Here is a 26,105-nt window from a genome sequence, read left to right on the forward strand (position 1 = left end):
AGGTTAGGAACCACAAGATGTAGAGGCTCAGCTATGTCATTTATCGTTCTTAAGTCCTGGAGCAAATTCCATCTACCATGATCTGTCTCCTTAAAGGTGCAGGATGCCTTGCCAGCCCCCACGCTTCGACTCATGGACGAGGGTGGAATTAAGATGGAAATCACCAGCATCAGCAACGGCAGTGTCGTGGTGGCATTCGACCTGCTGATCATCACGGATGTGGATGCCCAGGAGGTGTCCAGTGCATTCCTCACCAGCTTCCAGAACATGTCGCCGCTGCAGGTGGTCAGAGACGACACCTTCATTCAAGGTACAGGGAAGGCTGGGCTCCACAGAGACCTCAATCAGGGTCTAGCAGCAGAGGAAGAAAAGCCCAACTACGGTTCAATCTCCTTTTCCAAATAATAAATGAATTAAATACTTAATTTTGAAATAATGACAGAGACACAGAAAGGTCAAACAATTCCCAGGAATGTCCTATAGACTTTTCACTGAGTTTCCTCAGTGATAACACTCCACGTAAGGACAGAAAAAGACAAAACCAGAAATCTGGTGTGGATGCAACAATCCAAGGAGTGATTTCAGATGTCACTGATTACGTGTGAAGTGTATAAATAAGTGTATAACAAGTACAATGTTTATACATTATACTTGCGTATGTGTGGTTGTGTTTGTTCACGTGTTTTGGGTGTGGTCTACCGTTGAGCAAAGTCTGCTTCTAGCAGTCTCATGTGGAAAAGCAGATCTCCCACACAGTGTTTCCTGGACTGTGATTTGGACGGGAGAAAGCAGCCAGGTATTTCCTCCAGTGGAATCACTGGGTGGGTTTTGAATCTTTGACCTTTTAGTTAACAAGAGAATGTGTAACCATTTGAACCACTAGGGCTTAGGGCGGGATGTGTGTGTGTGTGTGTGTGTGTGTGTGTGTGTGTGTGTGTGTGTGAGAGAGAGAGAGAAAGAGAGAGAGAGTGTGTATGTGTGTGTCTAAACAGTTCTGTGCAATTTTTATCACAATGTAACCACTACCACAAGCAAGATACAAAAGTGCTCCACCACCATGAACTAACTTTTTGCTACCACTTTATATTAAAGCCAAAGCTACTCTCTTTCATCCTTTTCCAATCTCTAAAAATGCTCTGGTTTCTATTAATCTTATTTGACCTCTTTAATTTATTTCAAGAATGTTATAGAAATAGAATCATCTCTGTTTGAAGTTGACATTTTTTATTGAGCCTTAATTTCCTGGAGGCCCATCTAAGTTGTGTGCATGAATACTTTTTATTGCGGAGTAGTTCTGATGGCCTAGAGAGTAGGGAGTTGCACTATTAACCCAAAAGTGACTCCTCTCTGGCAGTTCACATCTACCGGCTGCTCCAGGAGAGAAAGATGGGCAGTTCTCTCCCATGCAATTTACAGCCTCTGAGAGCCCACTGAGGGTCAGTTCTGAGTTGGTTCCAACTTGACCACAGTGAGTAAATGATTGCATGAGTTTTCCACTCTATGGGTAGACCAAAATCCCTTTGTTTTTGGAAATGCCATTCCCAATGATCTAATTTTATATGCTTTCCTCTCAATAATATGAACATTTATGGCCTCCCTATCTCTTCCATGTCTATTGTTGTTGATTATTTAAAGATTTAAGGATTCAACAGTTCTTCAGGTGGACTGCATAGATTCCCAGGGGTGCTGTTCCTTTCTATGGAGATGGGATCCTGCTCCTGGTCACCTGTTCTGATGAGCTTTGGACACACAAGCTCCTACCTGTGTCCAAGTTTCCTCACAAACACAGTTTCTAAAGAGATCTTGATAAAAATAATTGAAAAGCAAGGAACAAAAGGCAATTGAGATTACTTTCTCATCTTGTAATTGATACTAAAGTACAAACCTTCATAGATAAAATGGAAGAAAATATAGATGAATATTTTTCTAATTTTTGAGATAATAAGAATTTTTCAAGTTTAAAACCAGAAGTATAACTTAAGAAGGAAAAATACTGAAATATTTGATCACATTAAAATGTAAATATTTTATATCAAATAAAATAGAAGCATAAGTATAAGATAAGCAAGAATAGAAAAAATCTTTCAAAGAGTTTGATGAAGAATTAGTATTTTAAATATATGTTGTACAATTTGAGGAAAAACAAAAATAATCTCACAAATTATGTTCAAAAGACCTGAATAGACCGTAAAAGGAGAAATACAATAACTGGCAAAAATGGGACAATAAATACAGACATGTTAAAAGAAGTTGGGTTTTTAAAATTTGTTTTTGAATAATACTTATGAAAGTATGATTGTTTAGGCCCTTGGATAAATTGCTGGTGGAAATAGAAATTGCTAAACTTTATGAAAATTGGTTTGGTATTATATGTCAAGTACTTTGAAAATGTACATTTACTTTTGACTTTGAAAAACCACTTCCAGGACATTTTCTCGATGAAACAGACCTCAACACAAGCCATCAATAATGTATAAAGATATTTCTATTATTTCAAAAGAAAAGAAATGAAAGAACTAATACTTCCATAATAATGAACCCAATTGTCTTCGAGTCAACTCTGTCTCATGAGCATCCGGTGTGTGCCTGAGGACTGTGCTCCCGAGGGCTTTCAGCGGCTGATTGTTTGGGAAGTAGATGACCAGGCTTTTCTTCTGAGGCACCTATAGGTGGTGTATTCAAGCTTCCAGTCTCTCATTTATTGCCCAGTGCCTTCACTGTTTGTACCACCAGGCCCACTAGTCTTACAACAAGGGGAGATATAAAATATGAATTACCACACTCAACCACTGTGCCACCCGGGCTCCTTCTCTAAGTTAATAGCTCAGGTTACTTGAGTTAATGGAGGGTGGGAAGGGACCGCTTGACTCTGGGCTCAGTGTCCAGGGCATCTCCTGTTCAGAAGAAATGTCCTGTGCATGGAGACGAATAAAAAGTTTGTATTTTGAAAAAAAAAAAATGAATTACCCATACTATGAACTGTTAGTCTCACATACTTCGGACACATTGTCTAGAGACATTAGAACTTGGGAAAAGACGTCTTGCTGGGAAAAGTGTAGGGCAGAGAAAGAAAGGCGAACCCTCAAGGAAACGGATTGGCACAGGGACTGCACCAGTGGGCTTAAGCACAGCGGAGGTTGTGAGAATGGGGCAGGACAGGGCAAGGACTCTCTCTGGAGCTCATAGGGTTGCTCTGTGTCATAGTGGACTCTGTGGCCACTAACAACAGCAACAACCAACTGTTAAGTAATTATGAAAAAGAAGATTTCTTGAGACAAAAAGTACCACTGGTATAAGGATAAGTGGGAGAGGCACAGGTATAGATAAACATTTTCTGAGCTATATCGTAACATATTTTAAGATACAGAAGAAAATGCATCAATATGTGAGTACTAATATTTCTTGGTTGTGGCTTTAGGAATGGATTTTATATGCTTTACTGGATTATATCTATTTTCTGCAGGAAATAAGCATTGCTGTATAAACTGTGCATTAAAGATCAAAGGCAAAGCGAGTTTCTGGCAGGGCCTTCTGTATCTGTGGCCATGGACTGTGGCTGAGAGGTCCATGCTCACCTCCTGGTTGATGATCCTGCTTTGTCAAGTCTTTGCTCCCAGCCCAGGACTGGAAGTCCTCCCTCTAGAGATGGCCCCCCACAACAGGAGAAACTCCTATAGACAGCTTCCCACTCACTTAACTCCATCCCCCGGGGGAATTCAGGGTGCCACCCATTTCCCCAGTCTCTGCAGAACCTGCAGTCTTTACAAGGGTTCGTCTAGTTCAAAGACTCTTGTTTGCTCCATGAGGTGCATTTTCCCACCGGGATGTATGTAAAAAGCAGAGTATAAACTTCATGTACTAGTGCCCCTCCTGCTCACAGTGATGCTTTTCTGCTATGTTCTCTAACTGTTATATAGATTACGACGAATGTGCAAGAGGCGAGGATGACTGTGTGCCTGGGGCCTTGTGTCACAACACATTTGGGTCTTTCACGTGCAGCTGCATAGGAGGAGACTCTGACTTCTGGGTAGAGTATTCTGGGAGACCCTGTGAAGGTAAAGTCTTCATTATCCTTGGCCTGGAAAACAGCTTGATAATATGTTCTTTGAATGGCATTGTACCTTTTTTTAAAAACAAAAAATAAAACAAAACAAAAGCAAAACAAAACACCAAACAAAGCCACAAACACCGCAGCCTACTTTAATGGCCTAGGCAAGTTTGTTATGTATACATATTTATGTATGTGTATATTCGTGTGTATGTGTGTGTGTGTATCTTCAGCCTTCTGAGTGGTGCCTTGTCTTAGCTAACTAATGCTGTGGGAAAGGAGCAGTGGTAATGTAGGGGTGGCCAAGTTTGACTTTTACCCACTTCATGTAGGGGAACTGTCCCCATCAATATCCATAGCACCATACAAATAGCTACATTGTCAGATATGCCACTCCCCATTTTCCTGTTCCTATTTCTACCAATCATTGGGTCCAATGTTTTCTGTAAATCGACTTAACAAACTTTACTCAGAGTTGTGGGATTTATTAGAGAAATAGACTTGGAAGTGGGAAAGGCAAAATAATATCACACAATGCAAGTCCAAGTTTAGTCCAGCAGTCCCTAGACTCAATTCTTCAATTGATGAAAGTCTAGTTTCAATTCAACAGCACAAATACAAGGAACCTCTGCTTTCCTCAATTGCCCGGCAAACTTTACCTCAGAGAGTTACAAGTCAGCTTTTCCTTCAATCATACAAAAAACAAAACCTTTTACTGTGGCTCCATCTCCAGGGTTCCTCTGGTTATATCTTGCCACAGTCTCTTCACTCTCTCTCCACAACCATCTTTCCCAGTGTACAAAGTGCTTTTAAATATTAGTCCCACAGCTGTTGATGACTGACAAGACCATGTGTCCTCGGTTAAAGTAGCTGGAGACCATGCCCCCAGTTGGGGCTAACACAATGCATAGAAAAGCCAGTTTTCAAGATTTCTGATACCACATGCTGCCATGGCAAAAGTACCACAAATGAATGGTTTTAACAAATAGAATTTTATTCTCTCACAGTTTAGGAGGCTGTTTTCATTAGGTGCTGTTGAGTCAAGTAAGACTCATAGCAATCCTATGAACAACAGATCTAAATCTTGTCCTATCCTGTGCCTTCTTCACAGTCTCTGACACACTCAAGCCTATTGCTGCAGTCACTGTGTCAGTCCACCTGATTGTGGGCATTCCTTTCTGTGCTACCCCTCCACGTTTTTAAGTATGATGTCGCTCTCCAAGGAATAACCTCTCCTTGCAACATGCCCAAAGTAGTGGAGATGAAGCTTTATCATCTTTACCTTCAAGAAGAATTCTGGCTGCACCTTCTAAAAGACAGAACTATTCTTTTGGCAGGCAGTCCATGGGATATTTAACATTCATCTCCAACACCACAGTTCAAAGGCATCAATTCTTCTTCTGTCCTCTGTATTCATTGTCCAGCTCTCAAATACAAAGCAAATGAGAGAAAAGACCATGGGCTGAATCAGGCACCTCAAACTGACATCATTGCTTCTCCATAATTTGAAGAAATCACTAACTATAGACTTTCTCAATACAATACGTCTTCTGATCTCCTGGTTGCTGGTACCAAATATACTGACTGTAAATCCAAGGAAGATGAAGTAACTTACTTTATCTTCTTTTGTTATTTCTCAAATCATTTAAGCTTGAATTTGTTTTTCAGTTCTTTCAGCTTGAGAAAAGCTGAGCAAGTTCTTCTATTTTTAGTCTCCAGTTTTAAGTCTCTGCACATTCTCTTATAGTAGTTTACTTTTGAGTTTTCGAGTTGGCTTTTGAAATCTCCTGTTCAGTTTTTTAATTTCAGCATCCCTTCACTTTGTTTTGGCTTCTTGGTGCCCTAAGTGAAATCTTCAGTCTCTTCTGACATCCAATTTGGTTTTTTCTTTCTCTTCTGTTTAGTGACCTTCTGCCCTCTTCATGGATGATATCCTTAATATCATCCCACAATTCATCTAGTCTTCAATCACTGGTGTTCAGTGGCTTTAAGCCTATTCTTAAGGTGATTTTTAAATTGGGGTGGGATAGACTCAAGAATATATTTTGGTTCTTTTGGATTTGTTTTAATTTTCTTCAGCTTCAATTTGAACTTACATGTGAGTAATTGATGATTTGTTCCACAGTCAGCACCTGGCTTGATTCTGATATTGAGCCTCTCCAAAGATTTCTTCCACAGACGTAATCAGTTTATTCCTACACAGTCCGTTTACTTAGGCCCATGTGTAACATCACAGTTTGTGTTTTTTTAAAAAGAGATTTGCAATGAATAAATCATTGAACATACAAAATTCAGTCATTCTCTTTCTAGCCTCATTTATGTCACCAAGTTAGTACTTTCCAATTATCCTTCCTTCAAGGTAATAGGTCTAGGGAAGACTTACTCTGTAGGCTTTGGAAGAAGGTTTTCTCTGGATGAAGGTCCTTGTCGCCTTTCAGCATCTGTGGCCCTGTATTCCTTGGAGATCTCCACATGCCTTGGCATTAATCTTCCTCTTGGTCTAGGTTGTTCTCAGCACATATGAGTCCACAGGGCTTGCTCTACTCCCGACTCTTTTTTCTCAGTAGTAGTATGTTAGTCCTCTACTCAACTCTCTTTCCTTTGAACTCTTGGTAAGGCAAAAAAGTGATGCAGACAGCATCCCTAATGCAAGGAAGTGCCTCTTATATCAAATCAGGGCTGTGACCTGAGTAAGTAAGTTACATTTTACCCTAATCTTCTTACAGCTGATTGGCTGATCATACCAGATCACATTTTGAGAAGAGATTACAACACTACATAACTGTCAAATTACATCACTGTTTAACTGAAAAATGGTTGAGCCCAGTCAGTTTGGCATATTTTAGGTGAAGACAATTCAATCTACGTCTCCAATTATTAGTTTTGATGCCGATGAGAAAAAAAAATGCTCACACAAACTCAGATAAGTTTAGGTGTGAATGCCCAAATGCTAAGAATTGACTTGCAGAATTGGTGTGACAAACCCCGTATAGGAAAATTTCTAGTTGACCATGCAACACTCAACAATTTTCTCATTAAACATGGCTTGAGGAGACTTGAGGACTTTTAGTAATCTCATTGTTGACTGTCAGGTAACCCTGGCCTTCAAGGCATTGCAGTTCAGTGAAGAGAGACATTTTTGTGGGCAATCTTTTGCCAGCAAGAATAGAATGTATGTTTTGCTTAAGGAAAATAAAGTACAGAGGAGTGTAAGTTACTTCAATTCAGTGACTGTTCAGGAGAGTTTCCTGCAAGAGGTGTCTTCTAACTAGTCTTAAAGGATGAACAAGAGAGGGCTGAAGTGGAAGTGAGAACAAGGCAGTGAACATGGAGAAGTTCTAAATATGCAGGTTGGGCTGATTGGGCGTGGGTCACTTTCACAGAGGTGAGAGAAAATGGAGTTAGGCTGAGAGAGATGGAACAAGGGTAAACGAGAAGATGCCATGATTAGAGGTTTGAAACCAACAAAATGATCTCTGGAGATGAGGTGAGCTAAGTGAAGAGAATGAACATTTGATGAAGTTGTAATGAATTCTGGGTATTTCAGGCCTCTTGAGCAAAGATATAACCTTAAGATGGCAGTATTGAACAGTGAGCATGTTCTGGGCTGACACATTGACAGGCGCTCCATGTGGGGTGAAGGTGCAGTTCCTCACAGAAGAGACTTACAAACATCCTGAGGTATTTACCAGACAGGGAAAAGGGCAAGGGGACAATATCCAAGGAAGGAGAAGGGAAGTGGAGGGGACTGACGTGTCTGGGAAATGTCCCTTAGTAGCAACATGGGGAGTCTCTGGGCCAGAGAGCTTTGGAGGTCAGCAGGACCAGCCAAAGATCAAACACATCTGTCCTGTGCAGCCAGGGTGTTCCTGAGAGGCAAGGAAACGTTGTTTTATATACTTTGGGCATGTTGTAAGGAGAGGCAAGTTCTTGAAAAAAGGCATCATGCCTGAAAAGATGGAGGGTCAGTGAAAGAAAGGATGATCCTCACCCAGATGGATTATCACATAACAACAGGCATAGGTTGTAAGGATGGCGCAGGATAGAGCAGGGTTCTGATCTGTTGTTCATAGAGTCCCTGTGAGTCATAGTCAACTTGATGGTACCTAACAATAACAACAACATAACTATTAGATAATAAGATAACTATCTTATCCATTGCTGTCAGATGTTAGACATAGTTTTATTTGCTTATATAGACTATTTGTTAATGCCATTGAATATGTGAAACTTGGAGTTTGACATGAGTGGGCTTTTTTAGGTAATAATCCCAGCTTGCTATAAACAAATAACCCGAGGACAATACACAGAGGCTGTCTTTGTCTCACTTATGTAATGGAGGTCCACTCAGAGGGAAGAGAAGGAGGGGATGAGTCTTATTCTCACTGGGAACCTGTGGCTGCATCACATGGCCTTTGAAAGCAAAGATGCTCTGGGGACAAGAGGAACCATGGGCATCAACGTGAGCCACAGGCTTCTGAGAGTAGGAATGATGGGCCCTATCTTAGAGATTCTACTTTAGGACCCTGCAGTTAGATGCTTTGCTCAAATCTACAAGCTCAATGCACCCAGAGGCAGTCTGGACAGAATGGAGGGGTGGGGGCTGTCCTAGTCTCTTAGTGCAGCTGAGATAGACAAAGCAAAAGTCAGTGCTTTTACAGAACGGATATTTATTTTCTCATGGTTCTAGAGATCAAATGCCCAAATTAGGGTCTTGACCAGCCTTATTTCTGCTTTGTCCATAGCCCTGAGTGGGTCACGGTACTTTGGCTTGTAGAACAACATCCTCACAGGTTGTCTATCATCCTTCATGTGTGCAAGAGTTCGGCCAAGCTATCTATCGTCAAGAGGCAGAACATACTCAGGAGCTCCCTTTTCATCCGATTGATTGTATTACATTTTGGGAAATGATTACATTATATTGGATGCAAAGTAATTAGCATCAATTACACTATAGAATAGGAGAATAGTACCTCTAATTGAGAATAGTAATAGAGAATGGAGAAGAGTAATGAACAGCCCATGGACTGCCATAAAGAAAAAACAAATATACATTGAAGAAAATGGAGCTAGAGTGCTCCTTAGATGCAAAGATGACAAAGTTTCATCTCTCATACTTGGGGCATGTTGCTAGAAGAGGCTAGTTCTTGGAGACGGACATCATTCTTGGAAAGAAGAGGGTCAGTGAAGCAGAGGAGGGCCCTTAAGGAGATTGACTGACACAAAGACTGAAGCAATGGACTCCTGTGTGTCAGAGATTATGAGGACTGCACAGGACAGGACAGGGTTCAGATCTGCTGTTTATGGGGTTGCTATGAGTCATACTTGGTTTGACGGCACCCAACACCAACACCAGCACCAATACCAGCACCAGCTTACTCCGTAGAAACACCTGCATTTCTCAAGAATAGGAAACAGACTGGTGTTTGGTCCAGCAGACTGAAACAGCATGGCCTGGCTATGCAGACACATTAAATTCACTGTCACAGATCCTTTGCCTCTCTGACCTGTGGGGGCCCCTCTGACCCAAACCTGGTGGCTGGCTGGTAAACTGGGGAATATGTATCTGTGTCTGTATGTGTCTGTGGTTGCTGTATGAACGGGCAATTTCCAGTCTGGCCCATTGAAGGGCACAGAGTGGGCCCTCATCTGCCATGGCTCACCCTCGAGCCCACATGGTGAGATTTCTATGCTGACCTCATGGGAGAGGTCATGGGAAATCAGTCTTATCCTCTCCCTTTGTCTCCTTGCAGATGACTCTCCTGCCAACACAGCTCAGGCCCCTGCATCCTCTCTGGTCCCCAAACTAGATCACCCTCCCACAGAGCAGCCCCTCACCTCACCAGGAAGTAGGGCACACCTCATGTCAGGTGCAAACCTCACTGTCCAGGACCCACCTGGACGAATGAACCTGACGGGGGCAGTCAGGGTGCTCTGTGAAATTGAGAAGGTGACCATCGCCATCCAGAAACGCTTCCTGCAGCAAGAGGCCATCCCCGAGTCCTCCTTGTACCTGGGCGCACCGGCCTGCAATGTGAGCAGCAGCAACAGCACACACGTGCTCCTGGCGGCCGGCTGGAGCGAGTGCGGGACCAACGTGCAGAGCGTGAGTCAGAAGGCAGACAAGGGGGCTCATGGGAGGGTTTCCATCAGGCCTGAGAGCTGCACCCTGAGTCTGTATCTCATGGGGAGGAGACCCAGAGAAAGAGTTAGGGCAGGACAGAGGCCTCAGACAGAATCAAGCTACACTCTGGAGCCAGAAAGGAACTTCATGCCTGTCCCCTTGCAGAGAGCCTAATAAATGCACTGGGTGGTTACACATCCTTCTGAGTGATTTAGTGGGTTGACAGGATGGAGAGCCAATGGGATAGGAAAGAGGCGAGTTGAGGGGCACACAAGAGTGTGTGGGCTTGTGACTGTCTATGTGCATGAGAGTGTGTATATATGTATATTGATACAGGTGGATATATATGAGTATGCAAATGTCTGAGTATATAAAAAGATGCATATGTGACTATATATATATATATGACTGTGTGTATGTACATAGATATGCATATATGTACTTGTGTCTGTATGAGCATGAAGGTGCATAAACATGTGTGTATGTGCACATGTCTGAATGTGGGTGACTTCATGCATGGTGGTTTATAAGCTTGAGTGTTAAGGCGCATAAATACGTGGGTGTTTGAGTGCATACGTGGACTTGTCTGAATGTGGGTGAGTCTGCATATGTGGTGGTTTATATATGCTCATGAGTGTGAACACAAATGTGTGAATTATGGTTTGTGTGTGCATCTGTGTGTGTCGGTGTCAAATCAAGGTGGCGTTACTCAGAAGGGCCTGGCCACAGGGCTGCCTCCTGTCATTCTTTTTTTAATTTAAAAAAAAAATTTTATACTGGTTTACTTACAAAGTTCATAAGGTTTGTATACATTGTTTTTCACACCAGATCTTTCCTCTTTCCTTTATACACCCCTCCCTTCACCCATCAAATTGTGTGACCCTATGATTAACATCCCCCCTCTCCTTGGATCCTTGTACTCATTCTACAATAATGATTTTATACAGTATTTGCCTTTATGAGCCTGTCATTTTTCTCCTTGCAGGGTCTTTGCTGACCACTAGAAAAGGGAGCTCTGGTGGTATAGTGTGTAGGGAATTGCACAGCTAATCCAAAAGGGATGCTACTCTGGTGGTTCGAATCCAGCAGCAGGTCCAGAGGAGAAAGATGGGCAATCTCCTCTGCAATTTATGGCCTCAGATTCCCACTGGAATCTGAGGCTGTGTGTGTGTGTGTGTGTGTGTGTGTGTGTGTGTGTGTGTGTGTGTGTGTGTGTGTGTGTGTGTGTGTGTGTGTGTGTGTGTGTGTGTTAGGGTGGGTTTTTCCTTGCCTGCTGATGTTTCAGCATGCAGAGAGCCCTCGCTGCGTTTTTGGCCCAGAGTTCTTTGCCCTGGACCCCTCTGAGGTCCCCTCCCCACTGTGAGCACCACTGCTGTGCACAACCCTGTCTGGTGGGCTGGAGCTCAACAAGCATTCCTGTCACCGTGGGCCATCTCAGCACCTTCCTGGGAGCATGGGATAGAGGAGCCCTGTGTGACCGACTGCAGAAAGTGTGCACCTACAACTGCTCCCAGAGGTGCAGGGACTCTGTAACAGCAGTGAGGCTGACTCAGAGCAGGATGGAGGGCTGGCTGGTGGGCAGCGGGGTCTGAGGTCCTGTGAGAAGAGGGGTATGTATGTCATTGGATGGCTGGGGGTCTCAGTTTTGGTGAGAACACTGTTTTAGGGTTATCAGGTCATGTGGGAGACTTTGCTGGCTCCAAGTGGAAGAAGACAGCATCTGGGAATTGAGGCTCCATGAATAAAAGGGGGTGATTGGGAGGGACAGTGTAGCTAGAAGACATATTGGTGCCAGGTAGGTGAGAAAGGCTTCGAAACCAGGCAGGGTCATTAGAATACAGGGGGCACTCTTGTGGTTTCTGATCAGATCGGAAGACTCCAGGGAGGGGTGGGGCATGGAGTTCAGTGTTAGCAGTGAGACTGTGGCGGGGGTCCCAGCAGGGGAAGAGTAGAGCCCAGGTGGCAGGAGCTGGAAGGTCCCTGATCGGCATCAGGGAAATTGGACGACAGAGAGGAGTGTCTGGGAGTGGCTGCCAGGAAGCAGGGTACTGGACTGCCAGTTGTGGGGAATCAGTTCTTGAAAGATATGGTTGGGATACCACCAGCCCTGAGTCCTCTGAGGCCCGAGTGTGTACTGGGTGTCCCCACTGTATGTTGACAGTCCCCTAAAATTCCATCTAAAATTCCATGGACAGGTACTGTTAACAAACCTACAAGACATGGAGGCTCGTCAAAGCCAGTAGGGGTTAAGATCAAGGCCAGTCTTGCCCCCTGACTTCCTCCTGAGGGAGCCGACTTGTTCCAGGACCCAGAGGGACCCTCAGACATGCCTTGTGCCGGTACCAGGTACCTGGTTAGAATCTCTCCTGGGGACAGGCCGTCTTGGGCCTGAGTTAGGCTGGAAGGGTGGGGATGAGAACCAGTGGATGTCCTGGGCTGGATGGTCTGACCTCTGAGGCTGTGTAAGAAACCCATCTTAGGCTGGGGAGGCAGGGAGGCTGCTGAAGCCAAGAGGAATGAAGAGGGGGGCTTAAATGTGAACACAAGGCACTTGAGGAGGCACTCAGTATGGCAGCCGGACATGACATACAGCTTTGAGGTGAGGCCTGGCCTGGTGACAGACAGCTAGGGCTGTGTGTGGTCTGCGAAGTTGAGAAACTGTACAGTGTCCTGGTCTCACAGAGTCAGGCACCCGTGCCCGGTGCCCAGGCTCGATGCAGCGAGTGTGACTTCACCTATGGAGTGTCTGCGGTAATGACGGGTGACCCAGATATGTTCCATGATCCCAAACCACTGGTCACCCCACTACCACGCCAAAAACTTGCATAACTTAAAAAAAAATAGTGTGGAAAACACTAAGTGAGGATTAAACAATTTAAAGAAAGAGACGTTACTGGGTTTTGCTTTAGAATCCAAACACTCACCCAGGGGCTATTTTGAGAGGCCCAGAGCAGCTGCAAGCAGATAGCGCAACAGCTTCTTCGCTGTAACTCAGAGCCGCAGACGGCGCCATGGACGGGTTGGTGTAGGCAGAGCTTTGAGTGGGTTCTCAGATCCAAGGGGTCTGAGGAGCCACAGCCCAGGCAGACTTTGTAGAGCATGAATTCAAGATGCTAAAAATAAGTCGGAGGTTTCTGCGCAGTGTGTTCAGGGAGCTTGAACGCACCCAGGCAGGTCCCAGCTGCGCGTGAGCACTTCAGGTGGTGGACGGTAGAGCCGAGGGCTGGGCGGGTGAAAACAGACGCTGGGCATACGGCGGCCCTTCCATCTCCTAGTTCTGAGCTAGACAGCACCTGGTTTTGCAGAGAATTGAAGCTGAGCTCATGGCACAGGGTGCGGTTGGCTCAGTGACAGAATGCTTGCATTCCTGTGGGAGACCTAAGTTTGAACGAAGTTTGTGCCTCATACGGTCACCACCTGTCTGTCAGTGGAGGCTGGTGTGTTATGATGCTGAACAGGCTTCAGGGAGCTTCCAGACTAAGACGCACCAGGAAGAAAGGCCCGGCAATCTACTTCATAAATCAGCCAGCATAAACCTGGGGGGTCACAACGTTGCAATCCACACCAGTCATGCAGATGGAACATGGCCAAGGGACATTTTATCCTGTTGTATGTAGGACCACAGTCAGGGGCAGGTCCATGGCTGTTAACAGGAGCAGTGTTCAGGGCTTATCCTGAGGATTTTACTCCTGGAGGCATCTCCAAGTTCCTGGAACCTACAGAGCCTCTTGATATTCTTCATATTTACCTAACTAGGAGAACTCCGGAGGCCTGTTTATACTGATATAATGAAATACTGTGTCATAATAAGATACCACATAGTGGCTTTATAGGATCAAAAAGCTAAAGCCCTTGCCTTGAAGTTGGAACTGACCCATAGCTGACCCTCCACAGGTTTCTGAAGTTATAAATTCCATGTGAGGGCATTTCCTGTCTGAGATAGGAAGCTGTCCTTGATACTTGTACCTGATAGCTGTACTTACTCTTAGATTGAGGAGATACTAGCCACATCATAAGAGACTAGCAGCAGCATGAGGTGATCAGAATCCCAGAAATCCTGACGGCTTGAGACTTAAGCCATCATATCAAGGCTGATCAAGGGAGAGAGGTGTTGAATGGTGTAGGCAGAAGTAGAAGGGGCTGCTGGTGGAGCAGGGAAAGGTGTGGGTCGAAATACATGTGGCAAGGGTGGGTAGCAACAAGGAATCTATCAGTCATTTTTCTAACTGGGTAAATGTCTTTCATCTGCTCCTTTCTGTAAAATGCTTGTCTGCCAGATACTGTTAAATATATAAAAAATGATGACAGATTAGGAAGAAGGATTGGCCATCCACTTCTGAAATAACAGGTCTTTAAAACCCCTGTGTACAATAGAGCACATTTAGACTAGCAGACAAGGCAATTGAAGCTGAGATCTCAGATATGGAAACACAAAGGAGGAACAGCTGTAAGCAGACTAGTGATTGGAACATGGAATGTGAAAAGCATGAATGTAGGAAAATTGGACATTGTTAAGAAAGAAATGTAATGCATAAATATTGACATATTAAGTGCTGGCAAATTTAGATGACTCACTTTAGAGAATAGAAATGTGTTATTTCAAAGTTCTGGTGGGCATCAGTGAGACCATGCTCTCTCTGAATGAAGGCTCTGGGGGAGGATTCATCCTTGCCTCTTTTAGTGTCTGGTAGCCAGGGCATTTTGTGGTATTTGCTTTGTAGATGCATCTCAACAGAGCTTGATGTCTTTTTCCATATGACCCTCTCTCTCTATTTGTTCTCACAAGGCTGTGGAGGAATTAGGGCATACCTCATGCTAATTTGACCTCAAGTGTGCTGATAATATCTCTAGAGAAAGGCCCTGCTTTCCAAACAAGCTCACACTCACAGGTATGGAGGTTAGGACCTCAGGGTATCTTTCTGAGTGAAACACTCGTGCCCAGAACATAGTGACAATCAGTAGCTTATGCCTTCTTTTGGCAAATAAGAAACAAGTTAAAGAAGAGACTGGAATCTTATACCCTTCCTGCTGATTTAGAAGAAAATTGTCAGAGGTTTTACACTTTAGGGAACAAAGTTAGAAAGAAGCCTCCTTGACACCCAGCGCCATGGTCCAGGCACCTCTGGGCGGCCTCCTGGAGCCCAGGTGCTCACTCACGCTGCCCTCTGTGTCCAGAACATGACCAACACGGTGGTGAGGACCACGCTGCGCAACGACCTGTCCCCTGAGGGCATCATCCACTACCTGAAGATCCTGAGCCCCATCCACTGCGCCTTCCGGAACGACCTCCTGACATCGTCGGGGTACACCCCGCAGTGGGGGTGAGTGGGAACCCCCGGGAGGGCCGACTCCTGCCTTCGCTCTATAGCTGGGCTCCTCCTTAGCACCCTCACTTTGGATTTCTTTGTGGTTCTGGCAGTGTGAGGATCGTTCTTTGGAGCTGGAGTCCGTGGATGGTGTAAATAGTTAATGTACGTGGTAGCTAACTGGAAAATGGAAGGTTCTAGAATCCACCCAAAGACATCCTGGAAGAAAGGCTGATCTGCTTCTGAAACATCAGTCCTGAAAATCGTGTGTTGTGCACAGTCACACTCTGACACATGTGGGGCCACTATGTTGTTGTTGAGTTGTTGTCACTATGTTGTATGTGCTGTTGAGTTGACTATACAACTCATAATGACCTTGTGAGCATTAGCTCTGAAACTTCACTATCCTGAGCCAGTCTCACCATCTCTGAAGCACCTGACCCCACAAGATGAAATAAATTTTGGGCAACACATCTCCCCATTTAGGGTTGCTCTAAAAGGGTAAAGGAAGGGCTTATCTTTCTTGAAAATCCTTCCCTCTTTCAGGGTCTATACCATCATCGAGGACCTCCACGGAGCTGGAAACTTTGTCACTGAGATGCAGTTATTCATTGGCGATTCTCCTATACCTCAAAATTACAGCGTGTCTGCCAGCGATGACATCAAGATCGAAGTGGGCCTTTATAGACAAAAAAGTGACCTCAAGGTGGTCTTGACAGAGTGCTGGGCAACTCCATCAAGCAATGCCAGGGATCCAGTGACGTTTGGTTTCATTAACAACAGGTGGGCACCAGGAACTGCCACCTCCCTGGTGTACTGCCTGTGTAAGCACCTCAAAATGTCTAGAACCTGACATGGGAGCATCTTAAAATTTCTAGGCCCCCGGATTTGGGGTTGTGCCCCGCAGGAGATATTGGGCTAGGAGATCTCTTCTAGGTCTCATGGCGCCTTTGTGGGATACCTTTGTGGTAGTGAGATAGGGCCATGAATTGGCTCACTTGAGATCAAGGACAGAAAGACCAGTTGTCCCCTCCCCCCATTCTATGTACTTTTAATTTCAATGTGAATTTTAGAATTAGGTTACCAATTTATTTTTTTTAAATTACTTTTAATGAAAGTTTACAGGGACTTAGGGTTTCCAGTCATTCATTGTTGCACTTTTCTCCCTACCCACCTCCTCCCCACAATTCATTCTTCTCCCCAAAAGAAAGAAAAACTCCTTTATTGTTATGCAATCCCTTCCCCACCAAGTTCACTCCAATATGCAACCTTCACTCAGGACTTCTATAATGACAAGAATACCCAATCATATAACCCTTTTAAACAGTTCTTTCCCTCATCTGTTTCAATGCAATATACATCATTCCTCCCCTCCTTTTCTGAGAAAGACCAGTTTTATACTTAGTCTCCTCTCCTGTCTTTGCAGCTGCCCCATTCCCAATACATACACCAGTGTGATCGAGAACGGAGACTCCAGCAAGGCCCAGTTTAAGCTGAAGATCTTTTCCTTTATCAACAACTCCATTGTTTATCTGCACTGCAAACTTAGAATCTGCATGGAGTCACCTGAAAATACATGCAAAATAGTAAGTATTTGGGATTTCTAAGCTTCCATTCATCCCCATTGCTGTGCAGAGGAGTCTGTAGGTGGTAAAAATGGTTGAGAAGAAAATTCACCTAAAGGACCTTGCAAGAAAGTCCTGGTGATCTATATCTAGAACTTCAGTCTTTGAGAGCTCTATGGAGCTCAGTTCTACTCAATTCTACACATTGAGTCAATGAGAGTCAGAAGCTTCTGGATAACAATTGTCTTTGCTGTTCTGCACAAGGTTCCTCTGATGTTAATGACCCAGGGCTTGCATGGCTCTGGGGCCTGAATTCTGGGGAGTGGGGAATTATGTTTTATTGTTCTACAAATATCTAATTTTGACAGCATCATTTATGAAAAAGATTGTCTTCTCCCTACTTAATGGGTTTCAACCCTTTGTCAAAGATCAGCTGTTCATAGTTGGATCAGTTTACTTATGGCTTCTCAACTCTATCCCATTGGTCTCTGATGTTGTGTCAGTATCAGGCTGTTTTGATCACTGTGGTTATGTAGTAAGTTCTGGAATCACCAAGTGAAAGACCTCTTTCTTTATCAAGTAAAAATGAATAAACAACCAAAGATAAACTAGGTAAATATTCTTCCTGAAAATTCCCAAGAATTCTTCTTCAGTGTAACTTTATTTATTTGAATCTGCTCTCCTTTCCGTGCGGGGAGCTCTGGTAGCATAGTGCTTAGAAAGTTGCATTGCTAACCCAAAGATCACACCTCTCTGGTGGTTCGAATCCACCAGTGGCTTTGAGCGAGAAAATGAGACAATTTCCTCTTGCATGATTTACTGCTTCCTGAAAATCTGCTGGAGGATCAACTATGAGTTGGTTCTCAATCAGTGGCAATCAGGTGGGTTGAGCTGGGTAGAACTGACAGCTTCACAATGTTATCTTCTAATCCATGATCACAGGATGTTTTTCATTTACATAGTTCTCTTCCTTTTTCTTGTGGTTGTTGTTGGTGGTATGAGCCTTTGAGTTCTCTATGACCCTGTGAACAACAGATGCAAACCATGCCTTATCCTGCCATCCTCATCATCTCTGATTTGCTTGAGCCCATTTTTACAGTCACTGTGTCAATCCACTTTTGAGGGTCTTCCTCTCTTCCTCTGACAGTCTACCTTTCTTAGCATAATGTCCTTTTCCAAGGACACCTGGCCCAAAATATGTGGTATGAGTATCACCATCCTGACCTCTGAGGATCACTCTGAGTGTATTTCCTCACTTGTCTGTGTATTTACACACTTGTCTGTTCTTTTGGCGGTCTATGGGATATTCAATACTTTTCTCCAACACCACTATTCCAAGGCGTAGATTCTTCTGTTATTCACTGTCCAACTTTCAGAATGCTCAGGAAATAATTGAAAAGACTGTAGTGGATCAGTCATACCATAATAGAGTTTTGTAGTTTTCCCTGTGTAAGTCTTTTATGTCCCTGCTTAGAATTATTCCTAGATATTTTTAAAATCTTTTTTAGGGATAATGTAAAGGTAGTATTTTCTTTATATCCTTTTTTGGGCTTGTCCTTGTTAATGTAGAGGAACCCCACTGATTTTTGTTTTTTATCTTATATTCTGCCAATTTGCTTAATTTTCCTGTAGTTCCTTGCAGTACCTTTCCTATAGAATCCCTGGGATTTTCTATGTATTTATAGGATGAGGTCATCTGCAAAGAGGGGTAGTTTCACTTCTTCTTTACCAATTTAAATACCCATAATTTTTTTCTTGCATTAATGCTCTAATTATGACTCTAACTATGATATTGGATAAGAATGGTGGAAATAGGCATTTTGTTTTTTGCCTGTCAAAGGGAATGTTTTTACTCTCTCACCATTTAGAATGAATGTTTTCCTTTTTCTGTTTTCTAATTTTATAGCACTAAGGTCAGAGAAGAGGCTTTGTATTACATTAATATATTTTATGTCAATTTGCTGTGGCTTTGTATGTGGTCTAGAATATATTCTATTCAGGAGAATTATCTTATGTGTGTTGGGGAAGAATGCATACTGTCCTGTTGTTAGGTGGTGTGTTCTTATATGTCTGTGAGCTCAAGGCTAAGAAAATTCTGCCAACGTTTTCTTACAATGGGGCAGAAGTGTTGTCCTAGCCTACTTGTAGAAGCAGAAACAAATATTTTAAGTATTTATTTTACATATACATATTTACTTATTTCTTAATTTCAAGCTAAAAATCAGTATTTTTTCTCATAAGAATTGTTTTTGTTATAATTGGTTGCCATTGAATCAGCTCCAGCTGTTATGACCTTCTGAACAACAGAACAAAAAGTTGTCTGGTCTTGTGCCGACTTTATGATTGTTGGTGTGTTTGAGTTCTGACTGTCTTCTAACTTGGAGGCTGATCTCCCAGCACTACATTGGACCACATTCTGTTGTGAGCTATGGAGTTTTCAGTGACTAATTTTGAGAAGAAGATCTTCAGATGTTTCCCCCTGGTCTGTCTTAGTCTAGAAGCTCTATTGAAACCTGTATGGCATGAGTTACTTTGCTGGTATTGGAAATAACAGTGGCATAGCTTCTAGCGCCACAGTAACAAGTAAGCTACAAGAGTACAACAAACAGACAGACAGGTGGTGGTGTTAACAGATAAGTCTTCAATATTTTTCATTTGTTCTTTTAATGAAATCAATTCATTATTATGTAATTTTAACATATGTAAATGCAATTTAGGAGTCCCTGGGTGGTGAAGATGATTAAGTACCTCACTACTAATTAAACAGTGGGCATCTCTTTAAAAAAATCTCATGATCTACTTCTAAAACAATAGCCTTGAAACCTTGTGAAACACAGTTACATTCTGATGCACATGGAGTTTCTGAGAATCAGAGCTGGCTTGACTGTACTGGAAGAAGAATTTATGATTTTAAGTCTTTTTTGAAAAAATGCATTAACATACTTTACAGTGTTTTATTGCTAAAATATGAAATTTATGGTTATCACAAAATCCATTCAGTAGGATATTTGCTGTGTATTTAACAGAGTGGAAGCAAATACCTGTCCACTCTTTTGAAATACGCCTCCTGGTGATGAGGAGCATGAGTACTCCCACCGCTGACACCCTCCCTGCTCAGATACTGCAATGTGAGACCACCACTCCGCCCACCTCCACCCTGAATGCAACTGGAAATGCACCTGCATGCCGCCTTCTAATTGCCATCCTGCCCACCTGGTGAGCAGCAGCACGTGCTCATGTCCGTCAGACCAATGACTGACACTTGTGCATGACCTCCCCTATATTCCCCACCGTTCCCACTCAGGAGAAAGAAATGACAAAAGAATTACCTAATTAGGAATTTAAATCATGTTTGGGAGAGTGAAGGGACAGCACAAGAGAGGAAGACCCTCGAGAAGATGGATTGATTCGGTGATTAGGGTGGTGGGGATAGATGTGTCAGAGACAATGAGGTTAGCACAGGATAGAGCAGGGTTTATGGCTCTTGTACATAAGGTTGCTATGAGTCGCAAGTGACTCAACAACTTACAACAACACAACAATCAGATGATTAAAAGTATTAAGAAAAACAGAGGAAAAGGCCTTGGGAAGAATTTAGAAAAAGAAATACAAGATTAAAGTGGCAGGATGATTCAATAATTAGAAGCCACAGAAAAACATAAGAAATTCAGAAGATTGACAATAAAGTATAAGAAATATGTAGAACACAATGGAAGGACACATAAGTAGAAATGAATAAATGAGAGAAATGATATGAATATAGAGAAACATGGTCTTTTACACTACTTTGTTTGAGGTACAACCACAAAGATGAATGGAGAAAATCAAAGAAAACCTAAGAGTTACGTGGAACATGATCAAGGGGAATGTTGTTGTTAAGTGCCATGGAGTCGAGTATGACCCACTGTGACCCTATAAACAACACATCTAAACCCTATTTTATCCTGTGTCATCATCACACTTCTGTAACAAATGCTTCCAGTCCTCCTCTCTTTCAACAAGCAAGGTTTGGTTATCTGCATAACGTAAGTTATTGATGAGTCTTCCTTACATCCTGATGCCATATTCCTCTTCAGAGAGTCCAGCTTCTCAAATAATTTGTTCAGCATACAGATTGAATAGGTGTGGAGACAGAATACAACCCTGACACACCCCAGTGCCTCCTTCCCTGCATGACTGATTGCTGACAAGAAATTAGAGCTTACCCTTAATTCATTCATCTTCCTTTGTAAGTGACATTTTGCTTTTCTCAAACTGCTTTCAGAATTCTTTCTTTGCCTTTGGCTTTGGGAATTTTTATTGTGATGGGTTTTGGAGAATTTTAGAATTCAGCTGCTAACCAAAAGGACAGTCCAATTATTTGAATGTAGCAGGTGCTTCACAGAAGAAATATGAGGCCATCTGTTTCTATAAAGATTTTAAATTTTACGTACTTATGCACCCCTGATGGTGAGTTAATGTCTCATACACTCTATAAACTAATGTGTAGTTTCTCTCCTTTTAACAAAACAAAACAGAATTGCAATGATTTCCGGTCCCAGAGAAGTGGAGAGACGTCTGCCATGCACCAGACATCCTGGGGACCCCTCATTCGGTCTGAAGGTGAGTTGATGACTCAGTTTAGAGAATTAAAGACAAGATGGAAGCAACCCAATCTCAAAGTAAAATGCTACTTTTGTGGCATGTAACATGGCACACTTAAGATTCTCCTAAAAGACTTCATAATAGTAAAAATGATGAGAGTAACATTTACGTAGAGCCTGCCTCGAAGCCAGGCCTCGTGCTATGTCCTTCACGTGCAGAATGCAGCTTACTCTTCTCAACAACCTGGGGAACTGACTCTATTCTTACTCCTGTTTTGTAGACTAAAGAGTCTAGGCTTTGAAAGTTTCCTGTTCGCTGCTGTTGAGTTGACTATGACTTGACTCGTGGGGACCCCATGAATAGTGGACGTGCACCTTGTCCTGTCCTGCACCATCCTCACAGTCTGTCGTGCTCAAGCCCATGTGTGTGTCACAGTGTCCATTCATCTCCTTGAAGGCTCTCCTCCACTGACCTTCTTCCTTTCCCAGCATGATGTCTCGCTCCAATGACTTGTTCTTTCTGAAAACATGAACAAGTAAAATGAGACGACGTTTTACCATCCTTGCCTCTAAGCAGCGCTCTCACTGTCCTTCCCTCTAGTCCTATTTGTTTGCCCATCGTACATTCAATACTCTTTGTCAACACCGCAATAAAAAGGCATTAATTCTTCTTCAGTGCTCCTTATTCATTGTCCAACTTTCAGATGCTCAGGAAGCAATTGAAAATATTAAGGTTTGAATCAGGTACACTTTAGTCTTTAAACTGACATCCATGATCCTTATTAACACTTTGGAGAGGTTTGACAGCGGCATTCCCCAGTGGAACATACCTTTGGTTTGTGGACTGTTGCTATCTTGGGTGGTGATGGTGGATCCAAGTAAAATGAAATCCTTGACAACTTCAGTCTTTTCTCTCTCTATAATAATGTTGCCTTATGGTTCAGTGGTGAGGAGTTTTGCTTTCTTGATGCTGAGTCACAATCCATATTGTAGGCTGTAGTCTTTAATCTTAAGTGGTCAGTACTCCAAGTCACCTTCACTTTCTGCAAGCTAGGCTGTGTCGTCTTTATAACATAGGTTGTTGATGAGTCCTCCCTGATGGCACATTCTTCTTCATACAGTCCAGCTTCTTGAATGATTTGCTCAGCAAACAGATTGAGTAGGTATGGAAAAAAGATACAACTCTGACACACATCTTTTCCTGATTTTCAACCTCGTTATGAAAACTTGTTTAAAACTGTTTCTTAGTCTATGTATAGATTTCACAAGAACACAATTAAGTGTTGTGAGCTCCCTGTTCTTCTCAATGCTATCATGAGAATTTGTCATGATCCGTACAGTAAAAAGCTTTTGTGTAGTCAGTAAAAACACAGGTTAACATTTGAAAATTTAAGGTTAAGATTAAATAATGCAATGTTTTGACTGCGTATCACAAGTAAAGTTCATTGATGCTTTCTAACATGGAGGGAATATATTGAGTGGATAGTTAAGAGAAGGAAAGATCTGAAGCTAAAACCAGGTAGAGTCAATTTGTATATGTGTGTGCGTGTGCGTGTGCGTGTGCAGTGGATGATGTGTTTGAATCATAAATGAAAAGTTAGCAGTTTGAATTCATCAGCTGTTTCTAGGGAGATAGATGAGGCAGTCTGCTCTGTAAGTTTTACAGCCTTGGAAATTTTATTCTCTCTTTTAGGGCTACTATGATTTGGAATCAACTTGATAGCAGTGGATTTGGTTTTGGTTTAGGGGGTGTGTGTGGACACATGTGTGCACTTACCTGAGAAAGGCATTTAGTTAAAAACCATTTTCACTGTCGTCGAGCTAATGCTGCCTCAAGGTGACTCCATGTATACCAGAGTAGATCTGTGGTCTACAGCATTTTCCATCTTGGTCAGCATCATAAAGGCCTCCACTGACAGATAAGTTGTCCCTGTGCTTCTGCGACTGCAAATCAATTTGGATCTCCCCTCAGGGAAGGCAAGGATTCTCCTATGAAACCACCACTTGTCTTGTGTTTCATTTAAGACTCTACTACATTAAAAGATGCAAACAATGGCATTGTTGATTTTTCTAAGTATACCACTTTCAATATGTATTTCATATATTATCAAAATTTAAAAAAAATTTTCCAGAAATTTTATACTTTTGTGTTAGGTGTTAAGACAGAAACATCTAGTTGTCTCGTTGGCTACCTTAGTAACAGATTCTTTAGTTTTGCACCAGGACAAGACTTCTTGGCATAAAATCTCCGATTTCCAACCTCCTTTGCAGCTGAGTATAACGTGACAGGGCAGTTCCACATGTAGCTGTTTCATTGGCTTTGGTGTCAATCAGGGCCACTTTCCTTAAAGCACACCTGGTGCCCACCCTTCCCCCCATTTTTCTTTATCACCTTCCTCTTCCTGCTGCCTGCTGTGCAGAGCAGATGGTTTCAGCTACTGTCACCTTGAACCGAGATGACATGGCCACATCCTGTGGATGGATGGACTGGCTCAATGAGGTGGGAACAAGCAGAGTCTCAAGGACCTCACTGAGCAGAGCTCTCAGGCAGCCTGGCTCAGCCTCCACATTCTAGATGAGAAGGAAAGGAACTTTCTTGTTCTTTAAGCCACTGTTATTTTGGATATTTCTCTATCTGGCAAATTAATGTGATGATTCTGTTAAAGATTATCCCACTGGAACTACCTGAAATATAAGGTGGTTTTAGAAGAGGCCATGAGAGACATTATTGCCAATGTCAGATGAATCTTGGCTGAAAGAAAGTACCAGAGGAATGTCTGTGTTTCATTGACTATGAAAAGACGTTTCACTGTATGCGGATCACAACAAATTGTGGCTAATTTTGAGAAGATTGGGAATCTCAGAACTCTTGATTGTGCTCATGCTAAACCTATACTTGGACCAGGAAGCAGTCCTTAGAACAGAGCGAGGAAACAAAGCATGGTTGAAAATCAGGAAAGGGTTGGACAGTGGGCTGTTTCTATGTTCTTGCAATGATGAATAATGCTGCTATGAACATTGATGTACAAATCTCAGTTTGTGCCTCAATTCTCATATTCTCAGGTTATATTACACGTAGTGAAATAGCTGGGTTATATGGAATTTCTACATTCAGTTTTTCAGGAAGCGCCAGACTGCCTTCCAGAATGGTTGTACCATTTTACAACCCCACCAACAATGTATACGAGTTCCTTTCTCACCACATCCTCTCCAACATGTATTACTTGCTGCCCTGTTAAACTTTGCCACTGTTACTGGAGTGAGATGATACCTCATTGCGGTTTTGATTTGCATCTCTCTTATTGCCAGTGATTTTGAACATTTCTTCATGTACCTCCTGGCCATCTGAGTGTCTTCCACTGTGAAAAATCTTTACATGTCTTTTGCCCATTTTAAACTGTATTATCAGTCTTACTTCTGGAGGCCCTGTAGGATTCTGTAAACTTTTGTTATGAGACCCTTGTAAAAAAATGGCATTGCTAGATGTTTTTCCCAGTCAGTAGGTTTTCTTTTCACACTGTTGGAAAATGTTTTTGCTGTGCACAGAGATTTAATTTTTAGGAAGTTCCATCCATCAATGTTATCCTTTCCTGGTTGTGTATTTTTGGCTATATTTGTCACTCTTTTTATACCATGGGTTAGGCATTCTAAGCTTAGCCCTCCTTTGTCTCTTAGGATCTTTCTGGTTTTGGGCTTTGTCCCTAGGTCTCTGATCCACCTTGAGCTGATTTTTGCATATGGTGAGAAGTGTGCATCCTATTTCAGCTTGCTTCCGGTAGTAGTTCAGTTTGCCTGAACCATTTGTTTAAGAAGTTGTAGTGTCCCCAATTGATAGGTTTTATTTCCTTGTTGGATATCTGTTGACCGAAGTTATGTGGATTGATTTCTGAGTTCTCAATTCTGTTCCATTCATCAATTTGCCTGTCATTGTACGAGTACCATACTGTTTTGGTCATTACAATTGTAATATCCATACATTTTCAATTTGTATGTAGAACAGATCATTCAGGAGGCTGGACTTTATGAAGAAGAATATGGCATCAGGATTGGAGGAATATTCATCAACAACCTGCATTATGCAGATGACACAACCTTGCTTGCGGAAATTGAAGAGGGCCTGAAGTGCTTGCTGCAGAGGAGAAGGACTGTAGTCTTCAATATTGATTGAAGCACAACATCAAGAAAACAAAGATTCTCACCACTGGGTTAATTAGCAGCATCATGATAGATGGAGAAGAGACTGAGGTTATTAATGATTTAAGCTTACTTAGCTCCACAATCAACACTTTCAGCACCAGAAGTCAGCAAATCAAAAGACAAAAGGCACTGGAGAAGTCTGCTTTCAGGGACATCTCCAAGATGCTAAAGAGTGATTGTATCAGTCTACAGACCAAGGTGGCCTGATCCAGGCCATGGTCTTCACATTTACTCGCTATGCATCAGAGATCTGGACTATGACTAACGGTGACAGAAGAAGAA

At 42.7% G+C, this 26,105-nt stretch overlaps 1 protein-coding gene across 1 annotated transcript in view; it reads left to right on the forward strand.

Annotated features, from left to right (window-relative positions):
- The window catches only part of UMODL1 (uromodulin-like 1), a 100,955-nt gene that overhangs the window by 73,666 nt on the left and 1,184 nt on the right, over positions 1 to 26,105 (forward strand). The window contains exons 15-21 of the mRNA XM_006894044.1: positions 97 to 310; positions 3,918 to 4,055; positions 9,802 to 10,154; positions 15,348 to 15,493; positions 16,025 to 16,261; positions 16,905 to 17,064; positions 21,561 to 21,645. Coding sequence (XP_006894106.1) covers positions 97 to 310; positions 3,918 to 4,055; positions 9,802 to 10,154; positions 15,348 to 15,493; positions 16,025 to 16,261; positions 16,905 to 17,064; positions 21,561 to 21,645 — 1,333 coding nt within the window. The remainder of the gene's footprint in view (positions 1 to 96; positions 311 to 3,917; positions 4,056 to 9,801; positions 10,155 to 15,347; positions 15,494 to 16,024; positions 16,262 to 16,904; positions 17,065 to 21,560; positions 21,646 to 26,105) is intronic.

This window comes from Elephantulus edwardii, unplaced genomic scaffold (assembly GCF_000299155.1).
Source record: "Elephantulus edwardii isolate Elephantulus edwardi_28Jun2011 unplaced genomic scaffold, EleEdw1.0 scaffold00133, whole genome shotgun sequence".
In the NCBI taxonomy this organism is placed as follows: Eukaryota; Metazoa; Chordata; class Mammalia; order Macroscelidea; family Macroscelididae; genus Elephantulus; species Elephantulus edwardii.